This window comes from Mixophyes fleayi, chromosome 4 (assembly GCF_038048845.1).
Source record: "Mixophyes fleayi isolate aMixFle1 chromosome 4, aMixFle1.hap1, whole genome shotgun sequence".
NCBI lineage: Eukaryota > Metazoa > Chordata > Amphibia > Anura > Limnodynastidae > Mixophyes > Mixophyes fleayi.
This window is the reverse complement of record NC_134405.1, coordinates 255,789,757-255,809,661: the sequence shown is the minus strand read 5'-3', so window position 1 is coordinate 255,809,661 and position 19,905 is coordinate 255,789,757. Positions and strand designations below refer to the sequence as shown.

Below are 19,905 nucleotides of genomic sequence, written 5' to 3'. Positions count from 1 at the left end.
GGAATACTGAATACATAAGTAATTATAGTAGTTTGTAAGCTAACTACAGTAAAAGAGAAATATCCGCCATTAAAGCAGCCATTGGCGTCTGACATCTTGGTGCATCTTTTGGTGGTGTGTATACAGTTGGAATGAAGGGAGACAGAGAAAGGTGGATTCAAGTAGATATGTTTATGGTGTTCATAGCAATCAATGATGTTTCTTTAATTTCCTAAAGTGTACTCAAAACACTGCCACAAAGGGCACATTAAACTTAGTGGACAAGGTGCATGGTAACGTGTCAAAGATGCAGGACGGTAGGTTGATGTGATAAGGCAGGTAGAAAGGTGGTAAGAATATTGGGAAATGAGGAAGGGGGAAACGGGGGACAGGATTAGGTACGGTAGCATAGTAGGAAGGAGAGGATAATTGTACTGTCGGTGGTGGCTTGGAAATCAGTCAGTGTAATGCAGGTAGATCATGTTGCAAATAGCCACTAATAATGTTTGGACAGAAGTCTGGCTAGTCTGATAGTCAAGAAAAAGTACAAGTTGAAAAGTGGACAAGGTCCAGTTCAAACTCCAGGTAAAACTACATGCTTGAAATGACATGATTTAAATTGCAGCATTGAAGATGCAGGCCTCTGCCATAGCTGGCTGTTACAATACAGATCTTAAATAGGAGTCAGTGAATTAACTGTTGCATATAGATGACTAGACAATTGGCACAACAATCTAATTAATAGAAAGGAACAAATAAAAAGTTGTTGTGAAATGACTAGCTATTATAAAGCTTTACCCCTTTTTAAATAGAGAAATCGAAATACACTTTACTACTATGACACCATAACATTTGAATTTACTTTTTGTATCCACATTCTGAGGACAGCATCTGCACATGCAAACGATCTATTGTCTCAACAAATCCTTTTTCTACCACACAGGTTCATCTGCTCCTGAGCAATCCCAGAGTAATTCTGTTTCTGTGACAGCAGCATCCACGATCAGTGTTGCAACCTCTCTGCCCACAGTTTCTTCAGTGCAAACTCTTCCTCAGCCGCTGTGCCAGACATTGCCACCCACTGTTCCTCATGCGTTGCCACAACCCACAGCAGCAATTCCAGCCTTCCCTCCAGTTATGGTACCCCCATTTCGTGTTCCCCTTCCCGGCATGCCCATACCACTACCAGGTAATGTATCCAGACAGTTATTAATCACAGCACACTCAAGCTTTATTGCTAATTGATATTGTCATACACATGGACTAGAGTGTGTGCAAGTGGAACATTGAAGCTGCACACTATTTTATTTTTTATTTTATTTTTTCCCCCATCAATCCTTCCTTTAGCACAGTGATTAATGATTTCTATTTAATGTTTGCTTAAATGGCACACACATGGCCTCATAAAAGAAAATACATTGACAGCAATAAATAATGCAAACCTCTAAAATGATACCCTAAGTTTGACTTCATTGTAAACCTGGTGTTTAAAGCTTTTTTGTTTGCAAATGTGAGATTTGCTCTTTTTACAGCACATAGTTTAAAAACAATACATATTGGGGGGAAAATTGTTTTGGTCATATTTCCATTCAACATTACTGTTGATCAATGTGATCAGACAGTATAACAAGTGACCGCTCTCTTAATACAGTGTTTTGTAGAATCTTTTTTTTTTTTTTTCTTAGTCTTGTCATTTTGTGAAATGACTGGAGGTGGCAGTGTCGTATCATTGTACGATCATTATTGTAAAGATTGGGAAAATGTTTTAATAAATAATTATAGCACACTACTAAATGTTAAGAGGTAAAGGCACTCTGGCTCCATTTCATTTGAGAGCAGTTTCTTGCCTGTCGGCATTACAAAAGTATTTTGGTCTTGGTGACGAAAGAGAAAAAAAATAAATCTCATATAATTAACAACAACAAAAAAAAGATTGAAGAAGTCCTTAAAACATCAGAACAGAGTCTAATTATGAGATGTGAAATGCTTGGATTATCTTTTCCCACAATTTTACCTTTTCTGTCATTTTGAGTGCCATGCGTAACATTTATAAACTAAACCTTGGCACCCCCCTCCTTTACGGCATTGCTCCTTTCAGTAATTGTAGGAAAAGACAGATTGTTTGATGCCATCACCAAACAGTAGCAATATTATGCTTTTTACATTTTTTTTTTTTTCTGTATAACAGATCCTACTGTATATCTGTACAGCTTTTTAAGAAGAATTCTGGTGATAATATTAGAACTGTGTAACCAAATCAAGAAAGAATTGTTCTACCTTCAAATTACTTAATAATTTGTATATGCCCTCTAGCATATTTTAGTAAATACTGTTTTATTGCTCTTCCGTCCATGTTTTTCACAAAAACTTTATCACTTACACGCTTATTTAATATTCTTAGCTCCCTGCATTGGCTATAGTTGTCATCTGAGCAGTTTTGCATCACATATTTAGTAAAAGCATGAACTAATTTTATATTATGGAATATATTAAACACCCATTATTATAGTAAATTATATTCTTCTTGTGACTAATTTTGTAATCCAGTTTCTACCAGTTTCTACCACCATTGCTTGTCACATGACGATGTAGAAAACGTATCAGATGATCCTATTTTGCAGCTGGCAGCTTTTCATTATCCAACAGGTGCTCTTGCCCGTGACATTTCTTTTATTAAGATGTGCTTATTTTTCACAGCTATTTTGCAGAAAATCCTTGCAAAACATACATTTTATATTATATTTTTATTCTTATTAGATTCCAACATATGTTTTTTGGGGTTTTTTTTTTTCCCCGCTCTGAAATGTTTACATTGATCTAAAAAGGCTCTATAAAGCATTACATTAAATTGTTATAACCTCCCATTAAGGGAAGCATGTACATTTGCTTTTTATATGGGAAAAGTATGTTATTGACCAATTTTAGTTCCCTTGCTCCTTGGTTCTTGCTGGCAGGTAGTGTGCATAGTGCTTGGATGCCTTAGGCTGGCTCCATGTAAATCTGTACACGTTGGCACTCCCTTCAAACTGCATTTTTGTTGTTGCTGAAAACAGACTGGGCGTAGAGGCAGTTCTCTTTTCAGTTCATGTTGTCCATCCACTTTTCATAATTGTACTTCTATATGGACTTTGAGCCTCCAGCAAACAGTTAGTGATGCCTGCTTTTTAGATAAGTTATACTGCATCTTTGAAAACAAAATCGGTTTACAGTAAAACAGTCTAGCATAGATTAGACAATTACAGTAACTTCAGATCCCATTTCATGGATTCATACTACAAAGCAACTTTACTTTCACACTGCTCACAACTATGAAGATGTCTGAAATTAGTGGCAGTGTGGAGGTGAGTCAATAATATAATGACTGCAGTGTTAGTGTTCAGCCCCAGTGGTAGCAGACACAGTGACAGCCAGATTCAAACATGTTTGCATATCCATTTTACAGGTGTAGCAATGATGCAAATAGTCAGCTGCCCGTATGTAAAGACAGTCGCTACCACCAAAACCGGTAACTTTTTAATGTTTTTGTTTGAGTTGGCATGGTAGTGAATGCTGGTGTATTTTATACCCATACTTTCAAGTGCAGTGTTTTGCAACCTCCTTTCCTCCTGCCCCTTCGCAGCACAGCAGTATAGTTACCTGTATTTAGAAGGTAATTAGACATGCTTAGATATGTTTTATGTTTTACCTGACTTCAGCAGTCTTAAAGTTTTAACACGTTTACTTGTTATCCCAACACTGCTTAAGTTTTGTTTTTCTTTTAAGTGTTACTTTTTCTGCATGTGTATGTATGTGCTTTGTTGCCTTAAAGGACAGTTCTACTTTCTAAAATGAATTGTTCCCGTACCATACCTGAATAATTGTGGTCCTTTTCTATGTATACAGTCTGCCAAAGCTGCGCCCCCTCACACACACAGCAGTCTGCACTAGTAACAATTGAAAGTCCCAGTGCATTCCAAATGTTGCCACTAGAACTATAGTATGAGTGGATTGAAGCTGTGCATTGTTTATGGTGAGGTCTGATTTCATCATTTTCTTATAGAAAGTGGAATTGCCCTTTAAACAATGTCTTGATGGCTAATTGCACCACAAGTCTCAGACATTGTTTGTCATGGCTAGTATATGTCCTAATTAATTCTTGTCCTCAGTAATTATGTAACTTTTAAAATATACAAGGAACTGTTATATTGCTATACATTGCTGCCTCGATGGTCTTTGTCTATACTGTACCGGTACCTAGGGAAGCAGTATGCTTGTATACTTGCAACTGTTTCTTTCACTGCTGCTCTGTTTTGCTGCTTAGCTCTCAACTCCTATCCAACTGGCTGTATGAAGTCATCACAGTAAATAATTGATACATCCAACAAACCCTGTAGCAAAATAAGTTAATATCTCAGCCCTGCAGCAGCTTCAGGAGTACCAGTCTTTGCACCTTGGGAAGTGAGACTCTTGTTGTATAGCAGTTGGTCACCTTAAGAATGCAAAACAATTGCCATTCAATCGATAATGCTAAAATCTGACTTGGGCCAATCCATTTAGAAGTTGGTAATGTGTTTTTAAAAGGGACACTGATTGTTTATGTTTTTATATATACAGTAGCATCCTGTAATGTTACAAAAGACCAATATTCGTTTGGAATCACTAAGCAATCTGCTAGGCTTCACTTGCTGGTATCTCTCGCTCCTTTACTCATTTGGTCTGGTACAGCATAGCAGTGCTATAAACACAGATACCTGTACAGTGACAAGAGGAAGTCATTGAGGCAAACTGAGAAAGGTTAAACTCTGGCAAATATTCTAGTAATAAAGCCGTAAACATGTACACTGTTTATTGGCATAAAATGTGTAACAATACGTTCTGCTTTATTTATGCCTCATTGTGAGGGTGTTGTTGAACTGATTTTTTTTTTTCTTGTTAGTAATTTGTGCTTAAATATTGTCTTAAATTACCTGTATGTATTTATATGTAACAATTCCTTTAATTTTTAGAAACCCTAGTTTGTCATCATAGCAAATATGAATGTGTTTAATTCACACTTGTTACCATGCACAGTATCTAAAAAAGTGTAATTTTAATCTAGTGAAAATGTCTGTAGGTGTCTTGCCTGGAATTGCTTCTCCAATTGTCCCAATGATTCACCCTCAAGTGGCTCTTGCTGCTTCTCCTGCAACGTTAGCAGGAGCAACGATAATGTTAGAGTGGTCCGAATATAAAACTGCTGATGGCAAAACATACTATTATAATAACCGCACTCTGGAATCTACATGGGACAAACCTCAGGAACTGAAAGAAAAGGGTATGCATCTCCCTCCCCCTTTATTATTCCTTTGACTTGGTGTGCCAAATATTGTTTTCTTTTTTGTTTACATTGATCATTTATGTGGACTTGAGAGTAAATGAAACACAGGAGGATTATAAATTCATATAAAGTGTTTGACACTGCACATATAAATACTGTTTAGGATTAATAATGCATGCAAGTAAAGTCCCTTCATTTTAAAGCTAGATTGTTTGGCAACATTGTGTAATGTGTGTTTGAATGTATTGTAACCTTTGTTTATGCTTAGAACGCCTGTTTTTATTTCTCTTTGTTTAGGGAAAATATATTTCCTTTGCCCCTAGGGTGCTTTTATGCTCCCAAGCATTATTCTCCATATCTTGTGTTATGAATTGTCCCATTCCCTCCGTTCTTGTTTTACTCCACCTTACTCGGTAAAGTTATGTGCACTATAGCAGGGAAATCGGTACCGTTTTCCCTGGTTACTTGTTTTGCTGCATGTAGACTTGATATAATGCTTTACTCTTTACCTGTAGTGAGATTACATGCATTCATGCTGTAGATCCCACTTCAGTTTGTAGGTGCTTGCATGGTTTCAGTTTGTTTTTGTAACTAGCACTGCGATAAATTGGCTATCAATGCAGGTTTGTTTTTTTCTTTTGTTTTTGAGGTCTCCAGACCTTGTATCTTGTTCAACTGTACCACCACCTTTTTCTACAACTTTGAAGTTGATAAGGCCACAGTTTGCATTTGGCTCATTTATACTAGCTCAGCCAATATGTTTCAGTTAACCAGATCTTGGGTAGTTCATGGTCAAATATGATACAACCGTGTGTGGCTCATATCTATGGTTTTGACAGATACTGGAGGGAGACTAATGCTAGTTTTACCTATTTATTCTGTTATCGAAATAGTATACTTATGTGTCACCATTCCATTATGTTTTTATTATGAAACATGACCAGACCACTTGTGAGGAAGTTGTTTTCAGCAGTGTCTAATAACTCTCTTTAGATAAAGAAGTTGAGAAAGTAAAAGAACCTGTTAAGTCTGAGCCAATTGTGGAGGAACCCCAGCCAATGGAGGCCGAGGAAGAGGTGCCAAAGGAAGAACCTCCCAAGGAGATAAAGGAGGTAAAAGCCTGCAACCAAGTCGCTTGGTATTGTCCTTTTTGATTACTTTTTGGCAGGGAATGGGGGGTGTTGTGTGTGAGGTTACGCTACACTTAGTAGTATAGGAATAACCTCTTGGGGTAAACAGTTTTGCCCGCTTATGATATGTACGTGTTTTCAGAATCATATTACACCTTTACTGAACCACAGGCCCCAATCATTGGATTTCATAGTTGTTCATGAGTACACAATCTTAAAATATATTTGAAGATCAGTGTACATATACTGTTACAAATGGCTTATTACTTTAATTTCAAATTTAATCTGGTTACTAAAACAACTTTATGTCAAGTGCAGTTTTCTCTCAAATATATCTATACATATTGGTACAACATGGCTAATATGAACACTGAAACTACTTTTATGATGCAGATTGAGATTAATTGTAATAATAGTTCAGTCTGCCATTGAGTTTTTGTGCCCTCATTTTACTGTTTGCGTGGTTATCTACTTTATGTATTTCATTTTATGTTTTCCTTATTTGACTGTTCAATATAAATTGTAATAGAATCATGTGTTTGCTTTTCTATGATTGTCACTGTTTGACATTTAATATTAGACTGCTCCAACCTTTATATTATTAATAAATAAATAAAAAAACAAACTAAGCCATGCACAATAGATAGATGGATAGATCAACATTGCTACACAAATAAGACACTTGTGTTCTGGGGAGTTCTCTACTGAATTAATTGGCTGCATTGTGAGTAACATACAGCTACAAATGTAGGCCAGGAACTATTGCTAATTGTTCCTACCTGCATGACCATTGTTGCACAGCATTCAATATAACCCTGCACAGCATATACAGAATGTGATGATACTTTATTGTCATTACTAGTGTTTTTTTGTTTTCAAAGAATAATATAGATAAAATATGTGAAATAACTTTCCCAGTTCCTCACCCATATGTAAGTAGTGTAGTAATTGTCTATATGATCCCAGATCTGCTTGGTGATTTTTGAGATCTTCGTTATTTACCATTTGAGGGTAAATTGTCACCTATTTTGTGGCCATTTTTTCCATTGTAAGTTTATCTTAAATATCTGAGCTATATTCGTAGCCAGAGATTTATGTAGAGCAGCCCGCTCTGCTCACATATAAATGAGATTCTCATACTCTTGAGCTTGACAACTGGAGTGCTTTTATATGCCCAGGCCATAAAAAAACACAACACTCACTTTACTATTATCTATGTGTTTGAATTCTAGATAAATTAGCATTTCAAACTAGTGTTCCAATGGTAGAAAAACTAGAGGGGTGGGTGACAGCCATTATTCTGTTTAGAAAGAGTGGAAGCTTTTCTACATAACATATAGCGCCAATTTCATAGGAAGTAAACATGCTTAATGTCTTAGGGTTTTCTTTTTACGTTGTTTCTCACCCTATCAGTATCAGTTCTCTGCTAGGTGATTCCCCTAACAGGAGCCAGTGGTTCTTGTGACAGCCTGGCTAACTGGGATAATGAGCAGAAACACCAATCGGATGCCTGGTCCTCCACCTCACACACCTCTTTCCTCACCATATTAAAATGGTGAAAGAGATAATAAAAAAAAATATATGCTTCACAGAGGCTCCTGCTAGTGGAATCATTGATACTAAAATGTATACACCAGGTCAGGTGTTGTGAAAATACAAGCTTCAGAATGCTGTGCCAGACAATAGCCAGCCGTTTGTCAACAGGGTATGTGGGACTTGTAGTTTCACAACACCTGGCGAGCCACAGGTTGTCCAGGCCTGCACAAGGCATTAGTGCAGCTTTAAGCCAACTAGTCACTTTGTGTTTTAAGAAAATTCTTGTTAGCGATTCGTCTGACTAATAAAGTTTTCTTTGTGTCATACACAAAATATAAGGTATCTCCACAAAATGAAGAACAGGATGTTTTTGGTTTTTTTTTTTCTTCTTTTAAAAAAAATTATGCCTCAACCGTGCCTTATTTAGAAACTTATTGATTCTGGAAGCATTCATGAAAAAATAGTTTTAAAAAATTATGTTGCTGTATTTAAAAGGATCCTGTCCTAATTTCAAAATCTTCCAGTATTTAAAACAAACACTTATTAGACAATGGAAATCTTACTTTGTGAAAGTCTGAAATTGAAAGGTAAAATATGGGGGGTGAAGCTAAATAAATAAATCTGTTCACTGGAAGATACGTAAATCTGAAAAAAAATTAGTTTATTTTACCGTGGGATGTCGTCCAGAGGGGGAGAGGAGTGCAAGGGGTATGAAACCAGTCCACGGATTGTCCTAAAGAAAGTTGAATATGGCTCTTTTAGAGTCTCTATTTATGCAGTTATTGGACTGTTGTAGGATAAGAATTATAAAAAGGCTTTATCATGGATACAGAAGGATGATTGAAGAGTACTGTGATAAGCCAGCCAGAGATCTTGGCATAGCAATGTAGAATTAGCCCTAAGAGTTGGGCAGATGGGTATTTGCCTCATCCAGGATTCCCTCTTTTTTGCTTGACTTATGTATATGACATATACAGTCATGGGCAATAATATTGACACTTTTTTTTAATTATTTTTTTTTTTGCTATCAATGTCCAATATCTGACAGGTGTGTCCACATGTCCAATGATATTATCTTGTAGCCACATATATTTTACTGGAATTTGGTACTTGAGGCTATATAACTATAATAATCTTGCTTAAAATAAGCCTATAACCATCCGCTGGTAATTAGTTAGATAGTAATATGTTGTAGCCACATAGTAGTTGGGTTTTTCCACATGAATTGTCTCTAAATCTATGTTGTGATTAGTACCTGATTTGCAGATTATATGCTGCTCATACCCAGGGATTTTTGTGTGTGTGATCTTCTCACATTGGAATCATGTCAGTGTTTTGAGTTTGGCACTATATATATTGGGATAATCTCATTTACCATCCTTGAGTACCCATATATTCACAGGGATTGTCAATCCCGTTTATTAACAGTATTTCACTTGCACTACCAGTTGGGGGACACTGCTCACCTTGGAGTATAGAGGATGCTGTGTGCATTAAGGCACTAAAGATCTGTCTAGCCTGCTCCCCCTCCCATCTATAACCCCTCCGGCCAATATCTTTTATTTTTTTATTAATTTTTTTTTTTTTTTTAATAATGCTACAGGGTTGGGCAGGTTTTTACTTTAGCTACTAGGTCACAAACCTTGTAACAGCACTCCAATCTCTAAAGACTGTTAAATAATCTGCTAGTGAATACTTAAAACAGGCTTTCAATGGCAAAAACAAAAGGACATTTAACACAGAGGAACGATACCAGTCACTGGAGAGGCAGAAGAGAGGAGAAAAGCAGCATGCAGCTGGACGATTAATGAGATCGAATATGAGGAGGGGGCTTGCCGGTCAGTCTGTCGGCGGGGGTAGACGGATCCTTGTATCGCTGTGCCTCAGTTCTCTATTTATACTTCCTATGTGGGGCACCTAAAGCCCTAATGCCCAAAATGAATAAAAAAAGAATCCTGCTAAAAGCTCATCTTTAGGGGATGTACTGCCACCAAGAAGTGCAGGGTAAGTGGGCAGCAGCCGCTTCTTACCTTTCGCAGGGACCCAGAGTGAAGGAACCAGCCGGGCTGTTCACCCCTCTGGGTCCTAGGATCAATCCCTGCGAGGTACCTTAAGGAAAAAGGGGTAAAAATGTTAAATAAAAACATGTAAATATCTAACTACACTAGGTATAGGCAAGAGCATATACCAAAGAGACCGAACTCCTAAGGCACTTAAAAAAACAAAACAAAAAAACAAACAAACCCTGAGGTATCCACAGGAGAGGGGGGGCATAGTAGAGGAGGGGAGTAGAGATAAAAGAAGTTAAGAGCCTAAACTACCATACCCACTACTATACCCCATTGTCTCCCACAAGCAATACCTAGTGAGATGGTATGACATGCTTTTTCTGCCCCTCATAGTCCAGTCAAACACACAGGTTCCACGGTTGCAGTTCTCAACTTAGAAGCCGGATGTTAAACTGGAGGTATAGATGAGCAAAATGTTGAAAAATACTTGCCTCATTTGGCTGTGAAATATCACATGTTTAACTGTTTAAGTTTGCAGTACAAAACAGGACAGAATGATGTGATGGCCATCCCAAATCTAGACTGAATTCTGCAAAATTACAATTACAGCAGAAGCTTTGTACATCTGCAAAATGACCTGTTCTGTCATTTGTCATTTAGCAGGAAATCTCACCTCCACTCTGCTCTTCTCTCACTAGAGAACGTTTCTGAAAACTGGTGCAAAGAGATACGTTTGTTTTGGCCAATCAAATTTAAACTGTTGTTTTTGATAGTTCTGTTTAGAAAAGGAAAACAAACGCCTGACTATTTGCTTGCTTTTAGTTAATGCATCCTTTCTTAAATACCCCCACTGTAGTTTATCTACAGGCAGTACATAGTTCATCTCATGACCATTGCACAGTGGGTAAAATTGATGCTGGCATCATGTTGGCTGTGATAGACTTGGAAGTTAGTGATTTTGATTGAACATCTATTTCTTTATCCTATTTTTGTTTTCCTCATTATGACAGATTATTTCAATTTAATACCTAGAAACAAACCTAATGCCTATTAATAGTATTCACATGGTCTAGTATATTACACTTGTAAGTTTAGTTTTGGATCTTTTTATAGTTGAGACTTTGGCCTTTTTCTCAGAAAGATTGTGTTCTATTTATTAGACTACAACTTAAAATTTTAAATATTTTGGAGACGATTGCCAACCTATTATCATTTTCTTAAGCAGGAGCCAAAAGAAGAGGAAATGACGGAAGAAGAAAAAGCTGCCCAAAAAGCCCGGCCAGTGGCTACGACACCAATTCCTGGCACTCCATGGTACTTATGACCCAAAGCCTGTTTTCTTGCCAATGTTTGCAGGGACTTTTGTGTTAGTCCTGGAATTTACATCTATACAGGCAAGGGCTTTCATTTTGTTACATTATTTGCTTGTGTTTGGCAAGAAGCTTGTTTTCTCTGGGTGATAACACCTTTCCACAGATAAATGAATCCATCGCGATCTGTTTCTGGTACAAACACATGTTATGAAGTATTTTTTTTATCATTACTTCTGCCTGATAGACCACACAAATACAATTATAACATTGATTTTGCAGAGTTAGGTAATATTGCAAAAAAGAGCAAGCTAAAGTTTGAGAAAAATAATGAGGTTGAGGTTATTTCCTCTTTGAAACACTAACCTTAATGATTACTGTAATTTTTTATGCAAAATGACAATTTTTTTCCCAATCACCGAAACAAGCAGAATGGTAAGTTTTCCAAGCTGGTTGACCATTGCACATATATGGCCTATCCTAAATGATCATAATCCAATCCAGTTGGATCAGACAGCTCAGAAAGCCATGTAATCTATAGCCCACCTGGTCTATTTTTTTGGTGCTGACCCAGAAGGGGTAAGATAGCTCCCCCTGTGAACCCAACATTTTGCCTCAACTCCCAGATCTGTGCATTTTGTCCCTCAATCCATATGGTCATGTTTGTTGCTCACATATTCCTATTGTAATGTGTGGCCTAAACATCTGTCAATCTCTGCAGCTTTCATTACTTTAGACAGCAAAACGCATACATTAGGAAATAGGCCAGACTTCCCCAAAGCTGACATAAGTTGATGCCTCCTGTTTCAACTTATGCAGTATAATACAACTACATACATTTGACTGTTCCCTAAACATTTTTTGTAATATATTTAATTAGAATATAAAGAGAAGTGAAAATATATTGGTTCTCTGATTACTGTACATTAATTGATGTCAATACATTATGTGAAATATGCTGCAGATTCAGCAATAGAACTTTTTTTGTTTGAACTAAAATGCTGTCTAAATGTACTGCAATGAGTCACATGTATAATATCACCTTATGACTGATGTTAATATAGCATTAAACAAGGTCTGTGGAATGTTTGTTCAAACGTGTTCATTGCTAAAATGAAATCCGTTGATCCACCAGTAGATGTTTGTTTTTTTAAAATTATGTTTTTCCACCTTTAGGTGTGTGGTGTGGACTGGTGACGAGCGTGTCTTTTTCTACAATCCAACTACACGCCTCTCTATGTGGGACAGACCAGAAGATCTGATTGGAAGAGCTGATGTTGACAAAATCATTCAGGAGCCCCCACATAAGAGAGGACTAGAGGATGACAAAAAATATTGTAAGTTAATTAAACCTAGATGTTTAATGTAAATAGTGTGCACTGTATAGCAAATTAACATGTTTAAATAGTTCTTTGTAAAGTTCATATGCACTATTATCCTAGTAATCATATTAATACAGATTTACTTTTTTTTGAAAGGTTTTATATTCAGATCAAAGTTGTATAATATAATTTATCCTATTTAATAAATGTAAATTTATTAGTTGGTGTACAATTCATTTGTTCTTTCCAGAAAAGAAGTTTTCCATACATGAAAACACATTTCCTGACTGTACTGTCTGCTCAGTCACACAGATTTTTTTTTTGCTGTCCTAATTCATGGTTGCTTTTTCTTAAATGTTGTGTATGTTTAGTCAAAGAAGATCATGATTCCACAGAAGATGTTAATGATGATGAGCCTATAAAAGCAAAAAAGCGGAAGTAAGTTGTATTGACTGTAAAATGAAAGCTGTAGTTTGTGCAGTTTATGCAGCATTTTTTAATAGTCTTTTATATTCCTATGATATGCAGCTTCCCCCTATCACCTCAATGTACATATCATTTCTGTATGTATTGTGACTTCAGTGAACCTCTCCATCCACTAAATGTTTGTCCATAATAATTTTAGGGCGCATAAACTGCCCTACTGTTGCTGCTTAGGGGGAAGGGGGGTTGTATTTGTGGGGTGTTTTTTTTTGTGATTTTATCTGTTTAGTGTGTGTTTACTTTTCCTCTATGAATTTAAAACAAAAATAAATTGTAGCCAATGTGATTTATATTGTTATATTCAATATCTAATGTGTGCATATATAATATTTACATACTGTATATACCCTATCTATATATTTGTTTCATTTTAACAGGAAAGAGGAGGCGGAGTCTGATAAGGAAACCACGATGGAGGCTGAAATTAAAGCCGCTCGTGAGCGAGCCATCGTTCCCCTGGATGCTCGAATGAAACAGTTTAGAGATATGTTGCTGGAGAGAGGGGTTAGAAAACCATCTTTTGAGATGTATATAAATCTTTTCTGATTTTTTTGCACACACGAGTCACTAAATCCTTAGTTACACAACAGGGTTTTATTTCCAAGGTAACAGGTTCCTCCCTTGTGATAAACTTATGAACCGGTGTTGAAATTCCCTGCTTCATCATATCCATGTTTAAGAGGAAAATAACATTTCTATATTTGTTTGCTAGGAGTTAATGTTGGTTTGTCAAATGTCTTGTGCCTTTTCTTTTGCAACAATCATACTGCCAATTAACTTGCGTACCACACAGCAGCGGTGAATATGTATAGGAAAGCACAGGAAGTCATGTCTAGCAGCTTATTTATTTTTGTTTTTCTCTTTGTAGTGTATAATGAATTTTGTTCAGATAGGTGTGCAGCATTAAGTGGCACACCCTAAAAAAATCATGCTTGATGGTAAAATTAACTGTTTAGCTTTCCCTGGTATGAGTGTGTAATTTTTAGATATAAAATTTCCACTCCCATCACAAATATTTGTAGCATTTAGATAATGGGCGTTATGTACTTCAATCATTTTCTCTGAATCCATTGAGGGGCACTGGAACCATGGGGCTATATAGGCTCGGCAATGTCACTTTAAGAATCTGACAAAGTCTGAGTTCATCCCTCTTTATATTCATTATTTTACTAACCAAGCCCACGGCAAAGAGAAGACCTTTAGAGACCAAGCCGAAGGTTTGAAAACCTCCAGGCAGTTCCTCAGAACCCTGACAACCTCAAACAAGAGAAAGGATCTCTTCAGATCTACCATAACCTAAGGTCACAGTCCTGATTTAGGTGGAATTTCAACACTGGTTTAGGCTGAAAGGAGGGCTATATCCAAAGAACAGCTCTGTGTTCTTGAAAAATTACATGTGGAGATGTGCAAGACAGAGCCCCTAGTAAAGTCTTCCATGTGAGAAATTGCAACTGAAAAGGAGGATTTAATAAGGGGTGTTTAAGACTAAGTTTAGTTCCAATGAGCTATAGGAATAAGGTATGGAGACTGCACATAGATCTCTATGCAAAAACATTCTGTTCTGTCACAAATTTCTTTTGAAAGAAGACACAGGGCTGAGATGTGAATTTTTAAAGTACTTAAGTCTCAAGCTTAGTCTAAACAGTGCAAAAACACAATAAGTTGGGTAATTTAAAACAAGAAACCCCTTCTCACACTGACAAGATATAAATTCCATACATAATTTTTTACTGAAACTGGGCCTCTCTCCTTAAGCATTCTCTGAATCAAGCGGTCAACCTTAAGAATCATCGCTTTAACATTCATGCTGTTAAAAACCATCCAAGCTAAGTTTTGATGATACAACAGTCCTTTTGTTCAAGAGGTCCCATTTTAGAGGCAGACTTCACAACAGGTCTGCTGCTATCCTTAGAATAGCCAGTCTGGTGCCACTAGGATCTTGTGTATACCTTCTCATTTTACCTGGTTTAGAGCCTTTTGAAGCATCTTTGTCTGAGGGAATAGGTAAATTATTTGAAAATTCCTTGGGACTGACAAGACATCTACCAGAAACACCTTGAATCCCTTGTCCTTGAGCAGTACTGCTCTACTTTGTGGTTTTACCGAGGTGCCATCATATCTGGCTCACCCCATTTGTTCACATTCTGTGAAAACACCTCCAGGTGAAGACCAATATCTCCAGGGTGTAGGGTGTACCTGTTGAGCAAGCATGCTTCCTAGTTCTTGATCCCTGGAATGAAAACCCCTGCAAGCTGAGTAAGCACTACAGTAACCTGGGCAAATGACTGGTTCTGTCAGATCGGCTGCACCACCCATGATTTTGCAGGTCAGCCTGCCTTCAGTCCAAAATTGCTGAGCGCACAAGTCTGTTAGGCAATTTTGGGTACATACCCAAAATTGCCTAACAGACTTGTGCGCTCAGCAGTAAAGACTTCACTCTGGGACAACTATGCAAGACTTTGCTCTGAAACTTTTCCCTTTATCTGACATGACTGAAAAAGATGAGGAGACAGTGGAACAACTGTAGTACACAATCATAGTTTAGAGTTATACTACCAGTTATACTACCAAACAGACCAAGGAAATTCACAAATTCCCACTCTGACTTCCCTGCAGCGAAAGATAGACAAGAGGAGCAGCAGCTGTGGTCTTTGTGCTTGACTGCTTAATCAGAATTTCCACTTTCAGGATAAGCCTGCCAAGGAAGAGATTCAAATTTGAAAAGGGGCTAAGCTTTCCCACACACACAAACTGTCAACCATTGAAGAGGGTGGCCCCCTGTAAGGCCATAAGTCTCTAGGAGGGTCTGTTTTACCATATAGGACCTTACCTGACCCCCATCTGGACACCCTTTGTGCAACTCCCGGTTTTGTCAGCGTAGAATGCAACTTAAAACTCCCATCTCCTTGCTTGGGTTACGTAACTTAGCCTTGCCTCCAGTGTAGTGTATATGTGACCGGTTCACCCTCAACACCCTCAATTCTAAGCTGCCGTAGGCAGCACAGTACCATAGTGCCCTCTCCTGTGGGCCCTTAGAAGGAATATAGAGGGTGACGACTTAAGACTTAAAACGCCCAATTCCTGGCCGAGCTTTTTTATCCTCATGTTTCCAGTGCCCCCCAATTTGATGTATGAGAAAAATAGATGTGTTCTGGTGTAGACCAAAATGCTAAAACTGTTATGGCTCTTTTAGCTAGGAGATTGCCAGCACACAAAAATTGGATTTTGCACTGCTCCAGAGTAATGCAAGATTGAGAAACTCTGCTCTTCTGAGCAGATATTTAAAGACCTACGCTCTAGTTTAATAAACCATATCAGAAGACTTCTCAGCAGGTATAGATGTTTTCTGATAGTGACTTCAGTACATCTAAGAATAAAGTACAATTAGCAAAAACAAATATTTCGGTCTCCCGTGAAAGTCATTGACAGTCATGTAATCAATATGCAAGGTAAAGTCTGGATGCATTTCTACTTCTGGCTCCAAATTTAAGAGAATTAAAATTGAGTAAAGTGCTCTCTATTTCTTGTCACAAGGAGAATATAGAAACAGATTCTGTGGCTTTCAAGATATTACTTATCTGCAGCAACAGTAGATTCAGTCATCTTAATACAGTCCATCTTTCCCATTATACATTGTGTGCATTAGACTTGCTGTTACATTAAAGTCTCAATTATGTTTCAGTGAGTTATTTCACAAAGAAGCAAGGTTTTCTGTTTGAAATGACAAGTACCCATATTCTTTACTGAACATTTGCATAAACCTATTGTAAAGCTAGTTGTTGTTTTTTTTTCATTTCAATAACATCCTGACATTGAATAGTAATGGTGCAGCGACTTCAGAGTCCATAGATTATGCTTAGAGAAGGCTCGGTGTTTTTTTCTTTAGAATGTTGTTTGGGCCTAGACTATCACTTGTCATTAAATTCTATCACTATGTAGATACTTGGTGCTAATGGTGCTGTGAATTGGCATTCTTACGTGTGTATTTTTACAATATATATTTCAAAATTAATGGTCATTAACATTTTGCAATGGAGAATGGTTTTATTGCAGAAAGACATTTTAATCAGGTGTAACTTTTGATTTTAAATAAAAACCATGTAAAATGTTTCTTATGATCTTTGGGGAAAAAAGTGACCGTTTTTAAATTTGATCCTCCCAGAGTGTTCCTTTTCATGTCTTAGTGCAGCGTTAAACATACGCTAGAGAATACAGTTACAATTTTTAAAGTTCATCCATTATGTCATGTGCTCAAGCCAAAATTTATACTTTGTAGTGCAGTTGAAAAGCTTTTCTGCCAGAAATTTAATTTTTTAAAATGTTAATGATGGCTACTTGTGGACATTTTAAATAAAATAAAAGTTTAATTAGTTTTAGTCTTAAAAGGCTAGTTTTGGCATATGTTTGTAGTGCAAATTTACCTTTGTAACTTCCAGCCAGGAGAGACCTGCAATGAATAGTCTTGCTGTCTGGGCTTTTTTGGGCAATGAAAGGGTTATGTGTCTCCAACCTTCCCCAGGCACATTATTTCAACTTCAAGGATTGCTTTTGAAGAGTCTTCTAAATGTCGCTCAGTAGTGGTTATTTTAATGAGTTATTAGCAGTATGTTACCTCTGTATAATTATAGAGAAGTGTTCAAAGCCAATTAGTGTTGAAACTTTGCCATCCTAACCTCCCACTGGTCATCATTTATTAGTGATGAAAACATGAACGCATTATGCTCTGTCCTCCTCCTGCAGATGTTTTCTAGGTTTACATCCAAACCTTCCAGCCCGAGACTCCTACTATTTCATTATTGCAGAAATCAATCTTAATTCTTTGGCTCCTGTCTTCTTTTTTTTTTTTTTTTCTATAAAGGTGTCAGCATTTTCAACTTGGGAAAAGGAGCTCCACAAGATTGTGTTTGACCCTCGTTATTTACTGCTCAATCCCAAAGAAAGAAAGCAGGTAACACAGCCGTTTTGAGGAGGGTTTTGTGTCAAATCTCATCAGGTTTTAATCTTGCATAATACAAACGTTTAGTGTTCTACAATATTTTAGATTTTGGAAGCCCCCTAAGAAGAATAAATACTTGCTATCCATTTTATATAAAAAATTACATTTACAAACATGTTGAACAATAGCTGTTTTCTTATGTCATCCTCCATAAGATAGATACTGAATGGTTTTCTGTCATTTCTTTAAATACCCTCCCCCCCCCCCCCCCCCCCCCATGCTACAAATATGTTATACATTTGTAAGAACAACCTGAATTTTGTGTCCATCTGTGGCTGCGTGCTTGGGTATATACATGAACATGTTATGAATCCATTACTGCTATGGTAGGGGTTTTGTTAGCATAGATAAGTCACTGTAATTTGTTTGTTTTGTGATATGACAGATATCCTATGGGTAAAGAAGTAGGTCATTTAATAGTTGTAGTAAGCAATTTTCAACCTTGATTTGTAGCACCCTGCCAGTTTAGGTATGGGAATTTTACAGTAATTGTCCATACGTAACCACTTATCCCTCTGCCTACTGTTAAATAATTTCACTCTGAAGCAAATTCTTATATCCATAGGTGTTTGATCAGTATGTGAAAACGAGGGCAGAGGAGGAGAGGAGAGAAAAGAAAAACAAGATTATGCAATCAAAGGATGACTTCAAGAAAATGGTGGATGAAGGGAAGATTAATGCAAGGTTTGCCCAGTTTTTGAAAATGCTGTACACTTAGAATTTGATGCAATCACATGTTATACATGATGTAAAAAGAGCAATACTTACACAATTAAAAAGTCTGACAATTAACAAGTCCTATATTTTGTTGATATATAACTGGACCAACAAGGGCTCGTGAGCACAGGAGGTTTAAAAACAAAGTAAAAGCCACTACATAAAGCATAGACCAAAGCCTTTACTTTGTTATTGCTTTAGCATCATGTAAGAAGGGCCATACATTAAGGCATCGCAATGCTTACCTGCAGCATAGTGTACCATGTACTTGGTGCCGATTAACACCTGCACCTTGCTGATAATTTTTAAGTTGATGCTGAATGAATGCACAAGTTATTCCTTTGGACTGGCTGTGTGGAACATATTTACTAGGCGTTAAGAGCATATCTTACACTCTGAGATGCTATCTTTACACTAGATAAATGGGTGATAATTTTAGTAATATAGCTGGTGGTGCTTTACAATATTTACAACTCTTAGAAGCAACTTAAATACTGTAAAACAAATGATTATGTGCATTAAAACCTGCGTGTTTTATTTAGATTTAAAAGTGCACCATCTTGTACAATGTCAAACTTGGGAGTTTCCTTTTTGAATCCAAGATATTTTTACAGTTGCTTACAAATGTCATCGGAAAAGGGGCCTGACTGAAGGCATTGGCTACAGAGGTTATGGTGATATTATAGTTTTCACACACACAATGCCAGAAACGTGAAACAAAATAAGTCTACAGAATCAGACATAAAAACACCTCTTTCGTTGCCAGAGAAGCCCATATCAAACAGCGGTTAGGACAAAATGATGAGCTTCAAAAATTCAAGACCTGATAGACCCTATTTTTTTTTTTTTTATTATTATTATTATTTTTTTTTATTTAACCCAGAGACTAGCAAGAGCAATATAAATTGTCTTCCTGAATTGATAAGTCTCATATCCTGAGCCAGTTCCCTGGGATTCATTTAAATAAAGTGTTATACATGTTTATTCCTGTTTTTGATGGCGTGACATCATTTCAGCTGAATGTGATTTTAGCAATGGTAAGGCCTAATACACACCGGCATCAATTTTGCAACAATACAAGGCACAAGCAAGTCTAAAAATGGAAGCCACAGTCCTGTATTATGGTT

The 19,905-nt window shown here is 37.0% G+C and overlaps 1 protein-coding gene across 9 annotated transcripts in view; it reads left to right on the top strand.

Annotated features, from left to right (window-relative positions):
• TCERG1 (transcription elongation regulator 1) overlaps positions 1–19,905 on the top strand; it is a 39,003-nt gene that overhangs the window by 9,676 nt on the left and 9,422 nt on the right. For 5 of the 9 annotated variants that reach the window (XM_075209667.1, XM_075209662.1, XM_075209663.1 and 2 more), the window contains 10 exons: positions 923–1,168; positions 3,422–3,484; positions 5,057–5,272; positions 6,269–6,387; positions 11,176–11,264; positions 12,437–12,597; positions 12,954–13,020; positions 13,443–13,569; positions 17,924–18,013; positions 18,627–18,745. In XM_075209667.1, the coding sequence (XP_075065768.1) occupies positions 923–1,168; positions 3,422–3,484; positions 5,057–5,272; positions 6,269–6,387; positions 11,176–11,264; positions 12,437–12,597; positions 12,954–13,020; positions 13,443–13,569; positions 17,924–18,013; positions 18,627–18,745 (1,297 nt within the window). The remainder of the gene's footprint in view (positions 1–922; positions 1,169–3,421; positions 3,485–5,056; positions 5,273–6,268; positions 6,388–11,175; positions 11,265–12,436; positions 12,598–12,953; positions 13,021–13,442; positions 13,570–17,923; positions 18,014–18,626; positions 18,746–19,905) is intronic. The other 4 variants (XM_075209668.1, XM_075209664.1, XM_075209666.1 and 1 more) reach the window with 3 other exon arrangements.